At 50.5% G+C, this 19,339-nt stretch overlaps 1 protein-coding gene across 1 annotated transcript in view; it reads left to right on the top strand.

The window, feature by feature from the left end:
- Positions 1–19,339, top strand: part of LOC140386995 (transient receptor potential cation channel subfamily V member 1-like) — a 125,015-nt gene that overhangs the window by 82,214 nt on the left and 23,462 nt on the right. The window contains exons 13-14 of the mRNA XM_072469954.1: positions 5,930–6,222; positions 6,678–6,805. Of these exons, the coding sequence (XP_072326055.1) occupies positions 5,930–6,222; positions 6,678–6,805 (421 nt within the window). The remainder of the gene's footprint in view (positions 1–5,929; positions 6,223–6,677; positions 6,806–19,339) is intronic.

Here is a 19,339-nt window from a genome sequence, read left to right as displayed (position 1 = left end):
AGCTCCCCTCTGGCAGTCACCCCTTCTGCCTGTGGAAGTATTTGCTCCTTATTTGCACTGTCCAAGTCATTTCGAACACCTCTACCAACTCTGTGATACCCTTCTCTGCTCTAAGGCGAACAATCCCACCTTCTCCAGTCTCTCCCGGCACCTTCAGTGTCCTGTACCTGATACCATTCTGGTAAACGTCAACATCATTCCTCAAACGTGGTGCCCAGAATCCGACACAATATTTCAACTGAAGCCTAACCAGTGATTTAGAAAGGTTTAGCATCGCCCTAAGCAGGGTTAATTCCTCCTCATCATGCGCTAGGCTCAGTCTAATCCAGTTTAAGGTGGTACACCGGGCACACATGACGGCGGCGAGGATGAGCAAGTTTTTCGGGGTAGAAGACAGATGTGCGAGGTGTGCGGCAAGCCCAGCAAACCATGTCCACATGTTTTGGGCACGCCCGAAGCTTGGTGGATTCTGGCAGGGTTTTGCTAAAGTGATGTCCAAGGTGCTAGGTACGCGGGTGGTGCCGAGTCCAGAGGTGGCGATCTTTGGAGTGTCGGAAGACCCGGGAGTTGAGGGAGTGAAAGAGGCCGACGTCCTGGCCTTTACCTCCCTGGTAGCCCGGAGACGGATCTTGTTAATGTGGAGGGACTCAAAACCCCCGAGTGTGGAGACTTGGGTCAGAGATATGGCTGGGTTTCTCAAGCTGGAGAAAATAAAGTTTGCCTTGAGGGGGGTCAATGCTGGGGTTCTCTCGGAGGGGGCAGCCGTTCGTCGACTTTCTCGGGGAAAATTAATATGTCAGCAGCAGCAGCATTCTGAAGGGGGGGGCAGGTAGGTGCAATATGGTTAAGGGATTGACAGAAGGAGTTGGGTGGGAAATGTCTAGTTTACCATGTTGATGTTTATGTTGTTATTATTTTGTTTGTTATTGTTATAAAAATTTTGCAAATACTTCAATAAAAATATATTTTTTAAAAAAGGAAGGTTTAGCACAGTTTCCCTGCTAAGATACTTCATTCCTTTAGAATTATAGAATTATTGCAGTGCAGGAGGGGGCCATTCGACCTCTGACCCTCTGAAAGAGGGCCCTACCTAGGTCCACCCCCGCCCTATCCCCGTAACCCCATCTAACCTGCGGATCGAGGGACACTAGGGGGCAATTTAGCGTGGCTAATCCACCTAACCTACACTGTGGGGGGAAACCGGAGCACCCGGAGGAAACCCATGCAGACAAGGGGAAAACGTGCAGACTCCGCACAGATAGGCCGGAATCGAACCCGGGACCCTGGTGCTGTGAGGCAGCAGGGCCCGTGCTTCCGTCCCGCCCCGTGCTTCCGTCCCGCCCCGTGCTTCCGTCCCGCCCCGTGCTTCCGTCCCGCCCCGTGCTTCCGTCCCGCCCCGTGCTTCCGTCCCGCCCCGTGCTTCCGTCCCGCCCCGTGCTTCCGTGCGGCCCCGTGCTTCCGTCCCGCCCCGTGCTTCCGTCCCGCCCCATGCTTCCGTCCCGCCCCGTGCTTCCGTCCCGCCCCGTGCTTTATGAGTAAAGTTGAGGATCTCACCTGCTTTATAATAGTTTTGTGCGGTACCCCAAGTGTCGTCAGCCTGGGGTTGCCAAGCCTCCAGGATCATCCTCGAGCCTCTGGGAATTGACAATGAACCCCCCCCCCGACTCTGATGAAATGGTCATGGGCAATATTAAAACAGATTGTGTGTGCTTCTCATTTTTATCGAATATGTTTTAATTGATTATAAATATACTGGTGGTGATCGGGGAAAACAGCTGTTTGCTAGCCAGTCAAGGTTTGTGCAATCACAACGAATCTATTTACTTCACAGATGAGCAGTGTAATGATGGAGTGCTTGGCAACCAAACGCGAGCAGTTGGTATTACGATCCCAGATCAGACCCCAATACTTTATCTTAATTTTGTAAGACTGCACGGACGGGCTACTTCACGCAGTCTTACAAAATGCACTCCTCACAAACAAATTTGGATATGCAATATTAAAACAAACCTTATTATTAACACAGTAAAGTTCTCAATCCACTGTTGAAATATAGTTAACCCTCAGGAATACCTGCTTTACAGAGGTGCTCTTTGAGAAACAGAGATCCTTTGGCACTGCTTTAAAGAAAAGATCTGAATCATGTCAGAACCAAGCAGAAACTGGCTGTATTTCTTAAAAAGCTACTTCAGCTCACCTGCTAGTCAGACCATTCTGAACTGCTTGTAAAGAATCTGATAATCTGTCTACAGACATATCTTTAACTGAACACTGCTTGTAAAGAATCTGATAATCTGTCTACAGACATATCTTTAACTGAACTGCTGAGAGCAAAATGCTTGACTTCTGCTCACAGCTTCATCGAGTCTCTGCTTTCCAGAAAATGCCTGATACATTAGCTCCACCCAGTAACTACATCATCTCACCAAGCTGAAATCTAATTAACTCCACGGGGAACCCCCTTAAACTAAACAAAACTGCATTAGCCCAAGCTTTTTACAGTGCCCCAATTGCACCCCTGGCTCTCAACCTTTCAAAACAGGATTCTTTTAAAACACTACTTCACATGCACACAAACCCAGTACCAATACCAATATTAGAATATATTATAATATATCTAAAATTCCTCCATTCATCACATTGGAGACAATGATGATATGATAACAACATAAGAAAAAGGAGCAGGAGGAGGCCATTCAGCCCTTCGAGCCCGCATCACCATTCAATATAATCAGGGCTAATCACCCAACTCAGTAACATGTTCCTGCTTCCCCACCGCCCCCCATAAATCCCCAAGAGCTATATTTATATATATTTTTTTTAAAGGGGGCAGCAAGGTGGCACAGTGGTTAGCACTGCTGCCTCACAGCACCAGGGACATGGGTTCAATTCTGGCCTTGGGTCACTGTCTGTGGGGAGTCTGCACATCCTCCCCATGTGTGCGTGGGTTTCCTCCGGGTGCTCCGGTTTCCTCCCACAGTCCAAAGATGTGCAGGTTAGGTGGATTGGCCATGCTAAATTGCCCTTAGTGCCCGGGGGTTGGGTGGGATTATACGGATATGGCGGGGGATTGGGTCTCGGTAAGAAGCTCTATCGGAGGAACAGTGCAGACTTGATGGGCTGAATGGTCTTCGTCTCCACTGCAGGGATTCTATGAATAACTCCTTCTTGAAAACATACAATGTTTTGGCCTCAACTACGTTCTGTGGTAGAGAATTCCACACGCTCACCACTTACTGGGTGAAGGAATACCCCCTCATCTCTGTACTAAATGGTCTACCCGGTATCCTCAGACTGTGACCCCTGGCTCTGAACTCCCCCACCATCGGGGACATCCTTCCTGCATCAACCCTGTCCAGTCCTGTTAGAATTTTATAGAGTTTTATCCCCCTTCATTCTTCTGAACTCCAGCGAATAGAATCTTATAAAAATAAATTTAGAGTACCCAATTCTTTTTTATTCCCAATTAAGGGGCAATTTAGCGTGGCCAATCCACCTACCCTGCACATCTTTGGGTTGTGAGACACGGGGACAATGTGCAAACTTCACACGGACAGTGACCCGGGGCCGGGATGGAACCCGGGTCCTCGGCGCCGTGAGGCAGCGGTGCTAACCCACTGCGCCACCGTGTCGCCCCCTAGCAAATGCAATCTTAACTGATTGAATCTCTCTTCGTACGTCACACCCACCATTCCAAGAATCAGCCTGGTAAACCTTCACTGCACTCCCTCTGTAGCAAGAACATCCTTCCTCAGATAAGGAGACTGTTGGAACTCACACGAGGCAGATGGGGAAAGACCAATTAGCCTCCCCGTGAGACTCAGAGAATACAAAACTCACCACTGAGGGGCGGGGGCCCAACAACGTGGTCATGGGCTCTACCATAAAACCGGCCCAGATGTGAACCGAGCTTGGGTCGTCCCAGCTGGGTCCTGGGGTAGGCTGCGCATATAGTTTACTTTGCAATAAAATAAGTTTCTTTGCGCCTCTCGTTTCGGATTGCTCTGTGGCCACTAAATTGCTGACGAGGGTAAAAGCGGAGCTATAGTCGGCACTGCTAACTGTTAGGAGATGATGATGTGGAGATGCCGGCGTTGGACTGGGGTGAGCACAGTACGAAGTCTTACAACACCAGGTTAAAGTCCAACAGGTTTGTTTCGAATCACTAGCTTTCGGAGCGCTGCTCCTTCCTCAGGTGAATGAAGAGGTATGTTCCAGAAAGACATATATAGACAAATTCAAAGATGCCAAACAATGCTTGGAATGCGAGCATTAGCAGGTGATTAAATCTTTACAAATCCAGAGATGGGGTAACCCCAGGTTAAAGAGGTGTGAATTGTATCAAGCCAGGACAGTTGGTAGGATTTCGCAGGCCAGATGGTGGGGGATGAATGTAATGAGACATGAATCCCAGGTCCCGGTTGAGGCCGCACTCATGTGTGCGGAACTTGGCTATAAGTTTCTGCTCGGCGATTCTGCGTTGTCGCGGGTCCTGAAGGCCGCCTTGGAGAACGCTTACCCGGAGATCAGAGGCTGAATGCCCTTGACTGCTGAAGTGTTCCCCGACTGGAAGGGAACATTCCTGCCTGGTGATTGTTGCGCGATGTCCGTTCATTCGTTGTCGCAGCGTCTGCATGGTCTCGCCAATGTACCACGCTTCGGGACATCCTTTCCTGCAGCGTATGAGGTAGACAACGTTGGCCGAGTCGCACGAGTATGTACCACGTACCTGGTGGGTGGTGTTCTCACGTGTAATAGTGGTATCCATGTCGATGATCTGGCACGTCTTGCAGAGATTGCCATGACAGGGTTGTGTGGTGTCGTGGTCACTGTTCTGAAGACTGGGTAGTTTGCAGATAGGGGGAGGACTCTGGATCGAAGCTCTGCAGAGGGTAAACTCCACCTCCTCATGTGCAGAGCTGAGTCTAACGCAGCTAAAGATGGTGCACAGGACGCACCTGAGCAGAACATGCATGGCAGGTTCATCCCGGAGGTGGAGGATAAGTGCGAGTGATGTCAGGGGGTTCTAGCCAACCACAGCGACACCTTCTAGTCCTGTCCCAAGCTCATCGGGTTCTGGACCACCTCCTTCGAGGCCATGCCCAAGGTGGTGGGGGTGAAGATGGAGCCATGGTCTTCAGTGGTGGTCTTCGGGGTTTCGGAGCATCCTGAGCTCTCTGTGGGGACAGGGGCCGACTCCTGGCCTTCGCCTCCCTGATTACCCGGCTCCTGCTCGACAGTGCCACCCAGGGCCTCAGACTGGCTATCCAGGCTAGCGGAGTTCCTAAATCTAGAAAAAATAAAATTCGCTATCCGGGGTTCAGAGGGAGGGCTCCATCGAAGTGGCAGCAATACACCAGCCTCTTCGGAGACGTGTTCCTGACTCCTGACCACCAACCGGTGGGGAGGGGGCAGAAATCAAGAAGGAAGGAGTTGGAGGCTAGGCAAGCGGGGGATGGGAGGGGGGGGGGAGAAGGGAGGAGGTAACACCCACGCCACAGTGAGGGGGAGGTCAAATCTTCACAATAGGCGCAGTGCACAGGGTGCCTGCAAACAGAAACATGGCCATACAAAGGGGGTAATCGCCGTGCTCGATCTCACCTCCCGCTTTGCCCCTTCCTGGGGTGTGGCACCCAGTGGACAGTCAGTGGCTCAGGCTGCAAAGGGACACCTGGGACCGTATCGTTACCATGCTGGTCACTACAATGTAAATAGACCACTTGTCTCATTTGTTCATAAATATTCTTATTTTTCTTTATCACAAGTGCAAATTCCGACCACATGTCAGGCGTGTCCAGTACAATGGTGTCATTTATTTATAACTTCTGTTACGATTGGTGCAATTGTGTAATGGAATCATATGGTGAGCAGACGTTCCTGTCAGAAACAAAAAACTTGCCCTCTGAATAGTTTGCCCTTGTCCCCACAGCTCTGGTGGTGCTTATTGAAGATCGTGTTTACAATAACACCAAATCACGGTGTCACAAGGAGCCAGCCACCTACAAGAGCTTTTCAACAACCTTCTTGGAACTTTTCCGCTTCACCATTGGGATGGGCGATCTGGAGTTCACTACCAACTACAGATTCAAAGAGGTTTTCATCTTCCTGCTGATATCTTACATCATCCTAACGTACATCCTCCTCCTCAACCTGCTAATTGCATTGATGAGTAAGACGGTGGAAAAGGTTTCGAAAGACAGTAAGAGTGTCTGGAAACTTCAGGTAAGGAACTAAATTCTTGTCAGTTCCCTCCCAGCTTCTCCTAAACTAGAACAGATTAGATACAGAGTAAAGCTCCTCTGCACTGTCCCATCAACCACTCCCAGGACAGGTACAGCACGGGGTTAGATACAGAGTAAAGCTCCCTCTGCACTGTCCCATCAAACACTCCCAGGACAGGTACAGCACGGGGTTAGATACAGAGTAAAGCTCCCTCTACACTGTCCCCATCAAACACTCCCAGGACAGGTACAGCACGGGGTTAGATACAGAGTAAAGCTCCAGTTAGTGACTTAATGCCAATCAGAAAGAGAGGTTTCAAATTGGTCAGTTTTATTTCCCCGAAGTCATTCGAACCTCATTACTAAAATTGCCATTTTTAACCAAAGTTTCATTGTCTTTTTTTTTTGTTTGCAGTTGTTCTCTGTGATTCTCAAATTTGTGACCTTATTTTCTAGCGAGCAATAACAATTTTGGATTTGGAGAGAAGTCTGCCTCGGTTTCTCCGAGCGAGGTTCCGCTCAGGCGAGCCTGTGATTGTGGGCCTCACGGTTAATGGAAGCGAAGACCATCGATGGTGCTTCAGGTAAGGTCAATCGGCAGTGTGCCAAATGCCAACTTTCACCCAGTCATTTCAATACAGGACCAGAACAAATGCTGTAGTTTGTCACTCGAAATGGAGGGCTACAGAGAAGAACCATCCACAAGATTTTAAAGAAATGTCTTTTCTAAATTAGCTACAAGTATCACAAGTTGCTCCATTTCTGAAATTGCTACACCAAGCTCTCCCCAGGTGGATTATTTAGTATCATTTGGGGAAGCGCAAATTCTGGACCAGGCTTCCCAAACCAATCTCAACCGACATGGAGACGCACAGTCAATATCCCGGTGACTCTGTCCTCAGTGTTGCTGGCTCAGCCATGTCCCATTTGGGAGCACTCTCACTATCTCAGCCATGTCCCATTTGGGAGCACTCTCACTATCTCAGCCATGTCCCATTTGGGAGCACTCTCACTATCTCAGCCATGTCCCATTTGGGAGCACTCTCACTATCTGAGCATGTCCCATTTGGGAGCACTCTCACTATCTGAGTCAGAAAGCTGCACTGTTCACAATTTAAGCAAATTAATCCAGGCTGACCCTCCAGTGGCGTATGTGGTGATATACATCACTGTAAGTGCACAAAGAGTTAATGTACATACACCACACCTAGCTAGACACTAGAGGGAGCACCAGAGACATGACACACAGACAGTCAACCAATAGGTCAGTAAGATAGGACACGACCAATGGGCATTCAAGATACACACACAGGTGACACGACCACAGGGGGGCATTACAACAACCCATATAAAAGGATACATCACACATGCTCAGTCTCTTTCCAGTCGAGACTCTCAGTGAGTACAGACACAGGGTTGATTCAACATCACACCCACCACGTGGATTGCAGCAGACTGGTTAGTCAGTCTGAGTAGCTATAGAAGGATTAACAGTAGAGTCGAATCCAAGTAGGAGAATTGTTAATAGTTTAAGAAATGTGTTAAAGCTATCTCCAAGTCTGAACCTTCCTTTGTCAGAGTGCACATCAAGGAAGCAGCTTATGCTACGTCACGGGCAGAACAAAACAGCGTACAGAGGGTGTGCTGCACTGTCAGAAACGCTGCCTTTTAGACAAGTTGTGAAATTGAAGCCCGCCTGCCATTTCAGGTGGGTGTATGTAGGAGATAACATAGCACGATGGGGGGGTGGGGGTCTTCCCAGTGTTCCTGACCAATATTTATTCCTCCATCACGATAAACAGGAAAAGAGATTATTGGCTGCCACATTCCCGACATTCCATCTGTGACTAAATTTCAAAGTAATTAATGAGCCTCACAAAGTACTTTAGGGTGATCTGAAATCATAAATGCTGCTATATGAATGCAAGTTCTACTTTCAGAAAGCAGCCTGTTCACTTCTCAGTAATTGCAGTGCCTCTGAGCACGGATCCAATGGGAGCTCTCTTTACGGAGCACTCGGTAACGAACCCGTTAACATTAGGAACAGGAGGATGCCATTCAGCCCCTCGAATCAATTCCAACATCAGCCAAATATTAAATGCAAAATAATGTGGAGCTTTACTCTGTATCTAACCCCGTGCTGTACCTGTCCTGGGAGTGTTTGATGGGGACAGTGTAGAGGGAGCTTTACTCTGTATCTAACCCCATGCTGTACCTGTCCTGGGAGTGTTTGATGGGGACAGTGTAGAGAGAGCTTTACTCTGTATCTAACCCCGTGCTGTGCCTGTCCTGGGAGTGTTTGATGGGGACAGTGTAGAGGGAGCTTTACTCTGTATCTAACCCCATGCTGTACCAGTCCTGGGAGTGCTTGATGGGGACAGTGTAGAGGGAGCTTTACTCTGTATCTAACCCCGTGCTGTACCTGTCCTGGGAGTGTTTGATGGGGGACAGTGTAGAGGGAGCTTTGCTCTGCATCTAACCCCGTGCTCACCTGTCCTGGGAGTGTTTGATGGGGACAGTGTAGAGGGAGCTTTACTCTGTATCTAACCCCATGCTGTACCAGTCCTGGGAGTGCTTGATGGGGACAGTGTAGAGGTAGCTTTACTCTGTATCTAACCCCGTGCTGTACCTGTCCTGGGAGTGTTTGATGGGGACAGTGTAGAGGGAGCTTTACTCTCTATCTAACCCCGTGCTGTACCTGTCCTGGGAGTGTTTGATGGGGACAGTGTAGAGGGAGCTTTACTCTTTATCTAACCCCGGGCTGTACCTGTCCTGGGAGTGTTTGATGGGGACAGTGTAGAGGGAGCTTTACTCTGTATCTAACCCCGTGCTGTACCTGTCCTGGGAGTGTTTGATGGGGACAGTGTAGAGGGAGCTTTACTCTGTATCTAACCCCGTGCTGTACCTGTCCTGGGAGTGTTTGATGGGGGTAGAGTAGAGGGAGCTTTACTATGTATCTAACCCCGTGCTGTACCTGTCCTGGGAGTGTTTGATGGGGACAGTGTAGAGGGAGCTTTACTCTGTATTTAACGCCGTGCTGTACCTGTCCTGGGAGTGTTTGATGGGGACAGTGCAGAGGGAGTTTTACTCTGTATCTAACCCCGTGCTGTACCTGTCCTGGGAGTGTTTGATGGGGACAGTGTAGAGGGAGCTTTACTCTGTATCTAACCCCATGCTGTACCTGTCCTGGGAGTGTTTGATGGGGACAGTGTAGAGGGAGCTTTACTCTGTATCTATCCCCGTGCTGTACCTGTCCTGGGAGTGTTTGATGGGGACAGTGTAGAGGGAGCTTTACTCTGTATCTAACCCCGTGCTGTACCTGTCCTGGGAGTGTTTGATGGGGGACAGTGTAGAGGGAGCTTTACTCTGCATCTAACCCCGTGCTCACCTGTCCTGGGAGTGTTTGATGGGGACAGTGTAGAGGGAGCTTTACTCTGTATCTAACCCCATGCTGTACCTGTCCTGGGAGTGTTTGATGGGGACAGTGTAGAGGGAGCTTTACTCTGTATCTAACCCCATGCTGTACCTGTCCTGGGAGTGTTTGATGGGGACACTGTAGAGGGAGCTTTACTCTGTATCTAACCCCGTGCTGTACCAGTCCTGGGAGTGTTTGATGGGGACAGTGTAGAGGGAGCTTTACTCTGTATCTAACCCCATGCTGTACCAGTCCTGGGAGTGCTTGATGGGGACAGTGTAGAGGTAGCTTTACTCTGTATCTAACCCCGTGCTGTACCTGTCCTGGGAGTGTTTGATGGGGACAGTGTAGAGGGAGCTTTACTCTCTATCTAACCCCGTGCTGTACCTGTCCTGGGAGTGTTTGATGGGGACAGTGTAGAGGGAGCTTTACTCTGTATTTAACGCCGTGCTGTACCTGTCCTGGGAGTGTTTGATGGGGACAGTGCAGAGGGAGTTTTACTCTGTATCTAACCCCGTGCTGTACCTGTCCTGGGAGTGTTTGATGGGGACAGTGTAGAGGGAGCTTTACTCTGTATCTAACCCCATGCTGTACCTGTCCTGGGAGTGTTTGATGGGGACAGTGTAGAGGGAGCTTTACTCTATATCTATCCCCGTGCTGTACCTGTCCTGGGAGTGTTTGATGTTTACAGTGTAGAGGGAGCTTTACTCTGTATCTAACCCCGTGCTGTACCTGTCCTGGGAGTGTTTGATGGGGGACAGTGTAGAGGGAGCTTTACTCTGCATCTAACCCCGTGCTCACCTGTCCTGGGAGTGTTTGATGGGGACAGTGTAGAGGGAGCTTTACTCTGTATCTAACCCCATGCTGTACCTGTCCTGGGAGTGTTTGATGGGGACAGTGTAGAGGGAGCTTTACTCTGTATCTAACCCCATGCTGTACCTGTCCTGGGAGTGTTTGATGGGGACACTGTAGAGGGAGCTTTACTCTGTATCTAACCCCGTGCTGTACCAGTCCTGGGAGTGTTTGATGGGGACAGTGTAGAGGGAGCTTTACTCTGTATCTAACCCCATGCTGTACCAGTCCTGGGAGTGCTTGATGGGGACAGTGTAGAGGTAGCTTTACTCTGTATCTAACCCCGTGCTGTACCTGTCCTGGGAGTGTTTGATGGGGACAGTGTAGAGGGAGCTTTACTCTCTATCTAACCCCGTGCTGTACCTGTCCTGGGAGTGTTTGATGGGGACAGTGTAGAGGGAGCTTTACTCTGTATCTAACCCCGGGCTGTACCTGTCCTGGGAGTGTTTGATGGGGACAGTGTAGAGGGAGCTTTACTCTGTATCTAACCCCGTGCTGTACCTGTCCTGGGAGTGTTTGATGGGGACAGTGTAGAGGGAGCTTTACTCTGTATCTAACCCCGTGCTGTACCTGTCCTGAGAGTGTTTGATGGGGACAGTGTAGAGGGAGCTTTACTCTGTATCTAACCCCGTGCTGTACCTGTCCTGGGAGTGTTTGATGGGGGTAGAGTAGAGGGAGCTTTACTCTGTATCTAACCCCGTGCTGTACCTGTCCTGGGAGTGTTTGATGGGGACAGTGTAGAGGGAGCTTTACTCTGTATCTAACCTCATGCTGTACCTGTCCTGGGAGTGTTTGATGGGGACAGTGTAGAGGGAGCTTTACTCTGTATCTATCCCCGTGCTGTACCTGTCCTGGGAGTGTTTGATGGGGACAGTGTAGACGGAGCTTTACTCTGTATCTAACCCCATGCTGTACCTGTCCTGGGAGTGTTTGATGGGGACAGTGTAGAGGGAGCTTTACTCTGTATCTAACCCCATGCTGTACCTGTCCTGGGAATGTTTGATGGGGACAGTGTAGAGGGAGCTTTACTCTGTATCTAACCCCGTGCTGTACCTGTCCTGGGAGTGTTTGATGGGGACAGTGTAGAGGGAGCTTTACTCTGTATCTAACCCCGTGCTGTACCTGTCCTGGGAGTGTTTGATGGGGACAGTGTAGAGGGAGCTTTACTCTGTATCTAACCCCGTGCTGTACCTGTCCTGGGAGTGTTTGATGGGGACAGTGTAGAGGGAGCTTTACTCTGTATCTAACCCCGTGCTGTACCTGTCCTGGGAGTGTTTGATGGGGACAGTGTAGACGGAGCTTTACTCTGTATCTAACCCCATGCTGTACCTGTCCTGGGAGTGTTTGATGGGGACAGTGTAGAGGGAGCTTTACTCTGTCTCGAACCCCGTGCTGTACCTGTCCTGGGAGTGTTTGATGGGGACAGTGTAGAGGGAGCTTTACTCTGTATCGATCCCCGTGCTGTACCTGTCCTGGGAGTGTTTGATGGGGACAGTGTAGAGGGAGCTTTACTCTGTATCTAACCCCATGCTGTACCTGTCCTGGGAGTGTTTGATGGGGACAGTGTAGAGGGAGCTTTACTCTGTATCTAACCCCGTGCTGTACCTGTCCTGGGAGTGTTTGATGGGGACAGTGTAGAGGGAGCTTTACTCTCTATCTAACCCCGTGCTGTACCTGTCCTGGGAGTGTTTGATGGGGACAGTGTAGAGGGAGCTTTACTCAGTATCTAACCCCGTGCTGTACCTGTCCTGGGAGTGTTTGATGGGGACAGTGTAGAGGGAGCTTTACTCTGTATCTAACCCCGTGCTGTACCTGTCCTGGGAGTGTTTGATGGGGACAGTGTAGAGGGAGCTTTACTCTGGGTCTAACCCTGTGCTGTACCTGTCCTGGGAGTGTTTGATGTTTACAGTGTCGAGGGAGCTTTACTCAGTATCTAGCCCCGTGTTGTACCTGTCCTGGGAGTGTTTGATGGAGACAGTGTAGAGGGACCTTTACTCTGTATCTAACCCCGTGCTGTACCTGTCCTGGGAGTGTTTGATGGGGACAGTGTAGAGGGAGCTTTACTCTGTATCTAACCCCATGCTGTACCTGTCCTGGGAGTGTTTGATGGGGACAGTGTAGAGGGAGCTTTACTCTGTATCTAACCCCGTGCTGTACCTGTCCTGGGAGTGTTTGATGGGGACAGTGTAGAGGGAGCTTTACTCTGTATCTAACCCCGTGCTGTACCTGTCCTGGGAGTGTTTGATGGGGACAGTGTAGACGGAGCTTTACTCTGTATCTAACCCCATGCTGTACCTGTCCTGGGAGTGTTTGATGGGGACAGTGTAGAGGGAGCTTTACTCTGTCTCGAACCCCGTGCTGTACCTGTCCTGGGAGTGTTTGATGGGGACAGTGTAGAGGGAGCTTTACTCTGTATCTATCCCCGTGCTGTACCTGTCCTGGGAGTGTTTGATGGGGACAGTGTAGAGGGAGCTTTACTCTGTATCTAACCCCATGCTGTACCTGTCCTGGGAGTGTTTGATGGGGACAGTGTAGAGGGAGCTTTACTCTGTATCTAACCCCGTGCTGTACCTGTCCTGGGAGTGTTTGATGGGGACAGTGTAGAGGGAGCTTTACTCTCTATCTAACCCCGTGCTGTACCTATCCTGGGAGTGTTTGATGGGGACAGTGTAGAGGGAGCTTTACTCAGTATCTAACCCCGTGCTGTACCTGTCCTGGGAGTGTTTGATGGGGACAGTGTAGAGGGAGCTTTACTCTGTATCTAACCCCGTGCTGTACCTGTCCTGGGAGTGTTTGATGGGGACAGTGTAGAGGGAGCTTTACTCTGGGTCTAACCCTGTGCTGTACCTGTCCTGGGAGTGTTTGATGTTTACAGTGTCGAGGGAGCTTTACTCAGTATCTAGCCCCGTGTTGTACCTGTCCTGGGAGTGTTTGATGGAGACAGTGTAGAGGGACCTTTACTCTGTATCTAACCCCGTGCTGTACCTGTCCTGGGAGTGTTTGATGGGGACAGTGTAGAGGGAGCTTTACTCTGTATCTAACCCCATGCTGTACCAGTCCTGGGAGTGTTTGATGGGGACAGTGTAGAGGGAGCTTTACTCTGTATCTAACCCCGTGCTGTACCAGTCCTGGGAGTGCTTGATGGGGACAGTGTAGAGGGAGCTTTACTCTGTATCTAACCCCGTGCTGTACCTGTCCTGGGAGTGTTTGATGGGGACAGTGTGGAGGGAGCTTTACTCTCTATCTAACCCCGTGCTGTACCTGTCCTGGGAGTGTTTGATGGGGACAGTGTAGAGGGAGCTTTACTCTCTATCTAACCCCGTGCTGTACCTGTCCTGGGAGTGTTTGATGGGGACAGTGTAGAGGGAGCTTTACTCTGTATCTAACCCCATGCTGTACCAGTCCTGGGAGTGCTTGATGGGGACAGTGTAGAGGTAGCTTTACTCTGTATCTAACCCCGTGCTGTACCTGTCCTGGGAGTGTTTGATGGGGACAGTGTAGAGGGAGCTTTACTCTCTATCTAACCCCGTGCTGTACCTGTCCTGGGAGTGTTTGATGGGGACAGTGTAGAGGGAGCTTTACTCTGTATTTAACGCCGTGCTGTACCTGTCCTGGGAGTGTTTGATGGGGACAGTGCAGAGGGAGTTTTACTCTGTATCTAACCCCGTGCTGTACCTGTCCTGGGAGTGTTTGATGGGGACAGTGTAGAGGGAGCTTTACTCTGTATCTAACCCCATGCTGTACCTGTCCTGGGAGTGTTTGATGGGGACAGTGTAGAGGGAGCTTTACTCTGTATCTATCCCCGTGCTGTACCTGTCCTGGGAGTGTTTGATGGGGACAGTGTAGAGGGAGCTTTACTCTGTATCTAACCCCGTGCTGTACCTGTCCTGGGAGTGTTTGATGGGGGACAGTGTAGAGGGAGCTTTACTCTGCATCTAACCCCGTGCTCACCTGTCCTGGGAGTGTTTGATGGGGACAGTGTAGAGGGAGCTTTACTCTGTATCTAACCCCATGCTGTACCTGTCCTGGGAGTGTTTGATGGGGACAGTGTAGAGGGAGCTTTACTCTGTATCTAACCCCATGCTGTACCTGTCCTGGGAGTGTTTGATGGGGACACTGTAGAGGGAGCTTTACTCTGTATCTAACCCCGTGCTGTACCAGTCCTGGGAGTGTTTGATGGGGACAGTGTAGAGGGAGCTTTACTCTGTATCTAACCCCATGCTGTACCAGTCCTGGGAGTGCTTGATGGGGACAGTGTAGAGGTAGCTTTACTCTGTATCTAACCCCGTGCTGTACCTGTCCTGGGAGTGTTTGATGGGGACAGTGTAGAGGGAGCTTTACTCTCTATCTAACCCCGTGCTGTACCTGTCCTGGGAGTGTTTGATGGGGACAGTGTAGAGGGAGCTTTACTCTGTATCTAACCCCGGGCTGTACCTGTCCTGGGAGTGTTTGATGGGGACAGTGTAGAGGGAGCTTTACTCTGTATCTAACCCCGTGCTGTACCTGTCCTGGGAGTGTTTGATGGGGACAGTGTAGAGGGAGCTTTACTCTGTATCTAACCCCGTGCTGTACCTGTCCTGAGAGTGTTTGATGGGGACAGTGTAGAGGGAGCTTTACTCTGTATCTAACCCCGTGCTGTACCTGTCCTGGGAGTGTTTGATGGGGGTAGAGTAGAGGGAGCTTTACTCTGTATCTAACCCCGTGCTGTACCTGTCCTGGGAGTGTTTGATGGGGACAGTGTAGAGGGAGCTTTACTCTGTATCTAACCTCATGCTGTACCTGTCCTGGGAGTGTTTGATGGGGACAGTGTAGAGGGAGCTTTACTCTGTATCTATCCCCGTGCTGTACCTGTCCTGGGAGTGTTTGATGGGGACAGTGTAGACGGAGCTTTACTCTGTATCTAACCCCATGCTGTACCTGTCCTGGGAGTGTTTGATGGGGACAGTGTAGAGGGAGCTTTACTCTGTATCTAACCCCATGCTGTACCTGTCCTGGGAATGTTTGATGGGGACAGTGTAGAGGGAGCTTTACTCTGTATCTAACCCCGTGCTGTACCTGTCCTGGGAGTGTTTGATGGGGACAGTGTAGAGGGAGCTTTACTCTGTATCTAACCCCGTGCTGTACCTGTCCTGGGAGTGTTTGATGGGGACAGTGTAGAGGGAGCTTTACTCTGTATCTAACCCCGTGCTGTACCTGTCCTGGGAGTGTTTGATGGGGACAGTGTAGAGGGAGCTTTACTCTGTATCTAACCCCGTGCTGTACCTGTCCTGGGAGTGTTTGATGGGGACAGTGTAGACGGAGCTTTACTCTGTATCTAACCCCATGCTGTACCTGTCCTGGGAGTGTTTGATGGGGACAGTGTAGAGGGAGCTTTACTCTGTCTCGAACCCCGTGCTGTACCTGTCCTGGGAGTGTTTGATGGGGACAGTGTAGAGGGAGCTTTACTCTGTATCTATCCCCGTGCTGTACCTGTCCTGGGAGTGTTTGATGGGGACAGTGTAGAGGGAGCTTTACTCTGTATCTAACCCCATGCTGTACCTGTCCTGGGAGTGTTTGATGGGGACAGTGTAGAGGGAGCTTTACTCTGTATCTAACCCCGTGCTGTACCTGTCCTGGGAGTGTTTGATGGGGACAGTGTAGAGGGAGCTTTACTCTCTATCTAACCCCGTGCTGTACCTGTCCTGGGAGTGTTTGATGGGGACAGTGTAGAGGGAGCTTTACTCAGTATCTAACCCCGTGCTGTACCTGTCCTGGGAGTGTTTGATGGGGACAGTGTAGAGGGAGCTTTACTCTGTATCTAACCCCGTGCTGTACCTGTCCTGGGAGTGTTTGATGGGGACAGTGTAGAGGGAGCTTTACTCTGGGTCTAACCCTGTGCTGTACCTGTCCTGGGAGTGTTTGATGTTTACAGTGTCGAGGGAGCTTTACTCAGTATCTAGCCCCGTGTTGTACCTGTCCTGGGAGTGTTTGATGGAGACAGTGTAGAGGGACCTTTACTCTGTATCTAACCCCGTGCTGTACCTGTCCTGGGAGTGTTTGATGGGGACAGTGTAGAGGGAGCTTTACTCTGTATCTAACCCCATGCTGTACCTGTCCTGGGAGTGTTTGATGGGGACAGTGTAGAGGGAGCTTTACTCTGTATCTAACCCCGTGCTGTACCTGTCCTGGGAGTGTTTGATGGGGACAGTGTAGAGGGAGCTTTACTCTGTATCTAACCCCGTGCTGTACCTGTCCTGGGAGTGTTTGATGGGGACAGTGTAGACGGAGCTTTACTCTGTATCTAACCCCATGCTGTACCTGTCCTGGGAGTGTTTGATGGGGACAGTGTAGAGGGAGCTTTACTCTGTCTCGAACCCCGTGCTGTACCTGTCCTGGGAGTGTTTGATGGGGACAGTGTAGAGGGAGCTTTACTCTGTATCTATCCCCGTGCTGTACCTGTCCTGGGAGTGTTTGATGGGGACAGTGTAGAGGGAGCTTTACTCTGTATCTAACCCCATGCTGTACCTGTCCTGGGAGTGTTTGATGGGGACAGTGTAGAGGGAGCTTTACTCTGTATCTAACCCCGTGCTGTACCTGTCCTGGGAGTGTTTGATGGGGACAGTGTAGAGGGAGCTTTACTCTCTATCTAACCCCGTGCTGTACCTGTCCTGGGAGTGTTTGATGTTTACAGTGTCGAGGGAGCTTTACTCAGTATCTAGCCCCGTGTTGTACCTGTCCTGGGAGTGTTTGATGGAGACAGTGTAGAGGGACCTTTACTCTGTATCTAACCCCGTGCTGTACCTGTCCTGGGAGTGTTTGATGGGGACAGTGTAGAGGGAGCTTTACTCTGTATCTAACCCCATGCTGTACCAGTCCTGGGAGTGTTTGATGGGGACAGTGTAGAGGGAGCTTTACTCTGTATCTAACCCCGTGCTGTACCAGTCCTGGGAGTGCTTGATGGGGACAGTGTAGAGGGAGCTTTACTCTGTATCTAACCCCGTGCTGTACCTGTCCTGGGAGTGTTTGATGGGGACAGTGTGGAGGGAGCTTTACTCTCTATCTAACCCCGTGCTGTACCTGTCCTGGGAGTGTTTGATGGGGACAGTGTAGAGGGAGCTTTACTCTCTATCTAACCCCGTGCTGTACCTGTCCTGGGAGTGTTTGATGGGGACAGTGTAGAGGGAGCTTTACTCTGTATCTAACCCCGTGCTGTACCTGTCCTGGGAGTGTTTGATGGGGACAGTGTAGAGGGAGCTTTACTCTGGGTCTAACCCTGTGCTGTACCTGTCCTGGGAGTGTTTGATGTTTACAGTGTCGAGGGAGCTTTACTCAGTATCTAACCCCGTGCTGTACCTGTCCTGGGAGTGTTTGATGGGGACACTGTAGAGGGAGCTTTACTCTGTATCTAACCCCGTGCTGTACCAGTCCTGGGAGTGTTTGATGGGGACAGTGTAGAGGGAGCTTTACTCTGTATCTAACCCCATGCTGTACCAGTCCTGGGAGTGCTTGATGGGGACAGTGTAGAGGGAGCTTTACTCTGTATCTAACCCCGTGCTGTACCTGTCCTGGGAGTGTTTGATGGGGGTCAGTGTAGAGGGAGCTTTACTCTGCATCTAACCCCGTGCTCACCTGTCCTGGGAGTGTTTGATGGGGACAGTGTAGAGGGAGCTTTACTCTGTATCTAACCCCATGCTGTACCTGTCCTGGGAGTGTTTGATGGGGACAGTGTAGAGGGAGCTTTACTCTGTATCTAACCCCATGCTGTACCTGTCCTGGGAGTGTTTGATGGGGACACTGTAGAGGGAGCTTTACTCTGTATCTAACCCCGTGCTGTACCAGTCCTGGGAGTGTTTGATGGGGACAGTGTAGAGGGAGCTTTACTCTGTATCTAACCCCATGCTGTACCAGTCCTGGGAGTGCTTGATGGGGACAGTGTAGAGGTAGCTTTACTCTGTATCTAACCCCGTGCTGTACCTGTCCTGGGAGTGTTTGATGGGGACAGTGTAGAGGGAGCTTTACTCTCTATCTAACCCCGTGCTGTACCTGTCCTGGGAGTGTTTGATGGGGACAGTGTAGAGGGAGCTTTACTCTGTATCTAACCCCGTGCTGTACATGGCCTGGGAGTGTTTGACGGGGACAGTGTAGAGGGAGCTTTACTCTGTATCTAACCCCGTGCTGTACCTGTCCTGGGAGTGTTTGATGGGGACAGTGTAGAGGGAGCTTTACTCTGGGTCTAACCCTGTGCTGTACCTGTCCTGGGAGTGTTTGATGTTTACAGTGTCGAGGGAGCTTTACTCAGTATCTAGCCCCGTGTTGTACCTGTCCTGGGAGTGTTTGATGGGGACAGTGTAGAGGGAGCTTTACTCTGTATCTAACCCCGTGCTGTACCTGTCCTGGGAGTGTTTTATGGGGACAGTGTAGAGGGAGCTTTACTCTGTATCTAACCCCGTGCTGTACCAGTCCTGGGAGTGCTTGATGGGGACAGTGTAGAGGGAGCTTTACTCTCTATCTAACCCCGTGCTGTACCTGTCCTGGGAGTGTTTGATGGGGACAGTGTAGAGGGACCTTTACTCTGTATCTAACCCCGTGCTGTACCTGTCCAGGGAGTGTTTGATGGGGACAGTGTAGGGGGAGCTTTACTCTGTATCTAACCCCGTGCTGTACCTGTCCTGGGAGTGTTTGATGGGGGCAGTGTAGAGGGAGCTTTACTATGTATCTAACCCCGTGCTGTACCTGTCCTGGGAGTGTTTGATGGGGACAGTGTAGAGAGAGCTTTACTCTGGGTCTAACCCTGTGCTGTACCTGTCCTGGGAGTGTTTGATGTTTACAGTGTCGAGGGAGCTTTACTCAGTATCAAGCCCCGTGTTGTACC

Source organism: Scyliorhinus torazame, chromosome 12 (assembly GCF_047496885.1).
Source record: "Scyliorhinus torazame isolate Kashiwa2021f chromosome 12, sScyTor2.1, whole genome shotgun sequence".
NCBI classification, from domain to species: Eukaryota; Metazoa; Chordata; class Chondrichthyes; order Carcharhiniformes; family Scyliorhinidae; genus Scyliorhinus; species Scyliorhinus torazame.
This window is presented reverse-complemented; position numbering and strand designations above follow the sequence as displayed.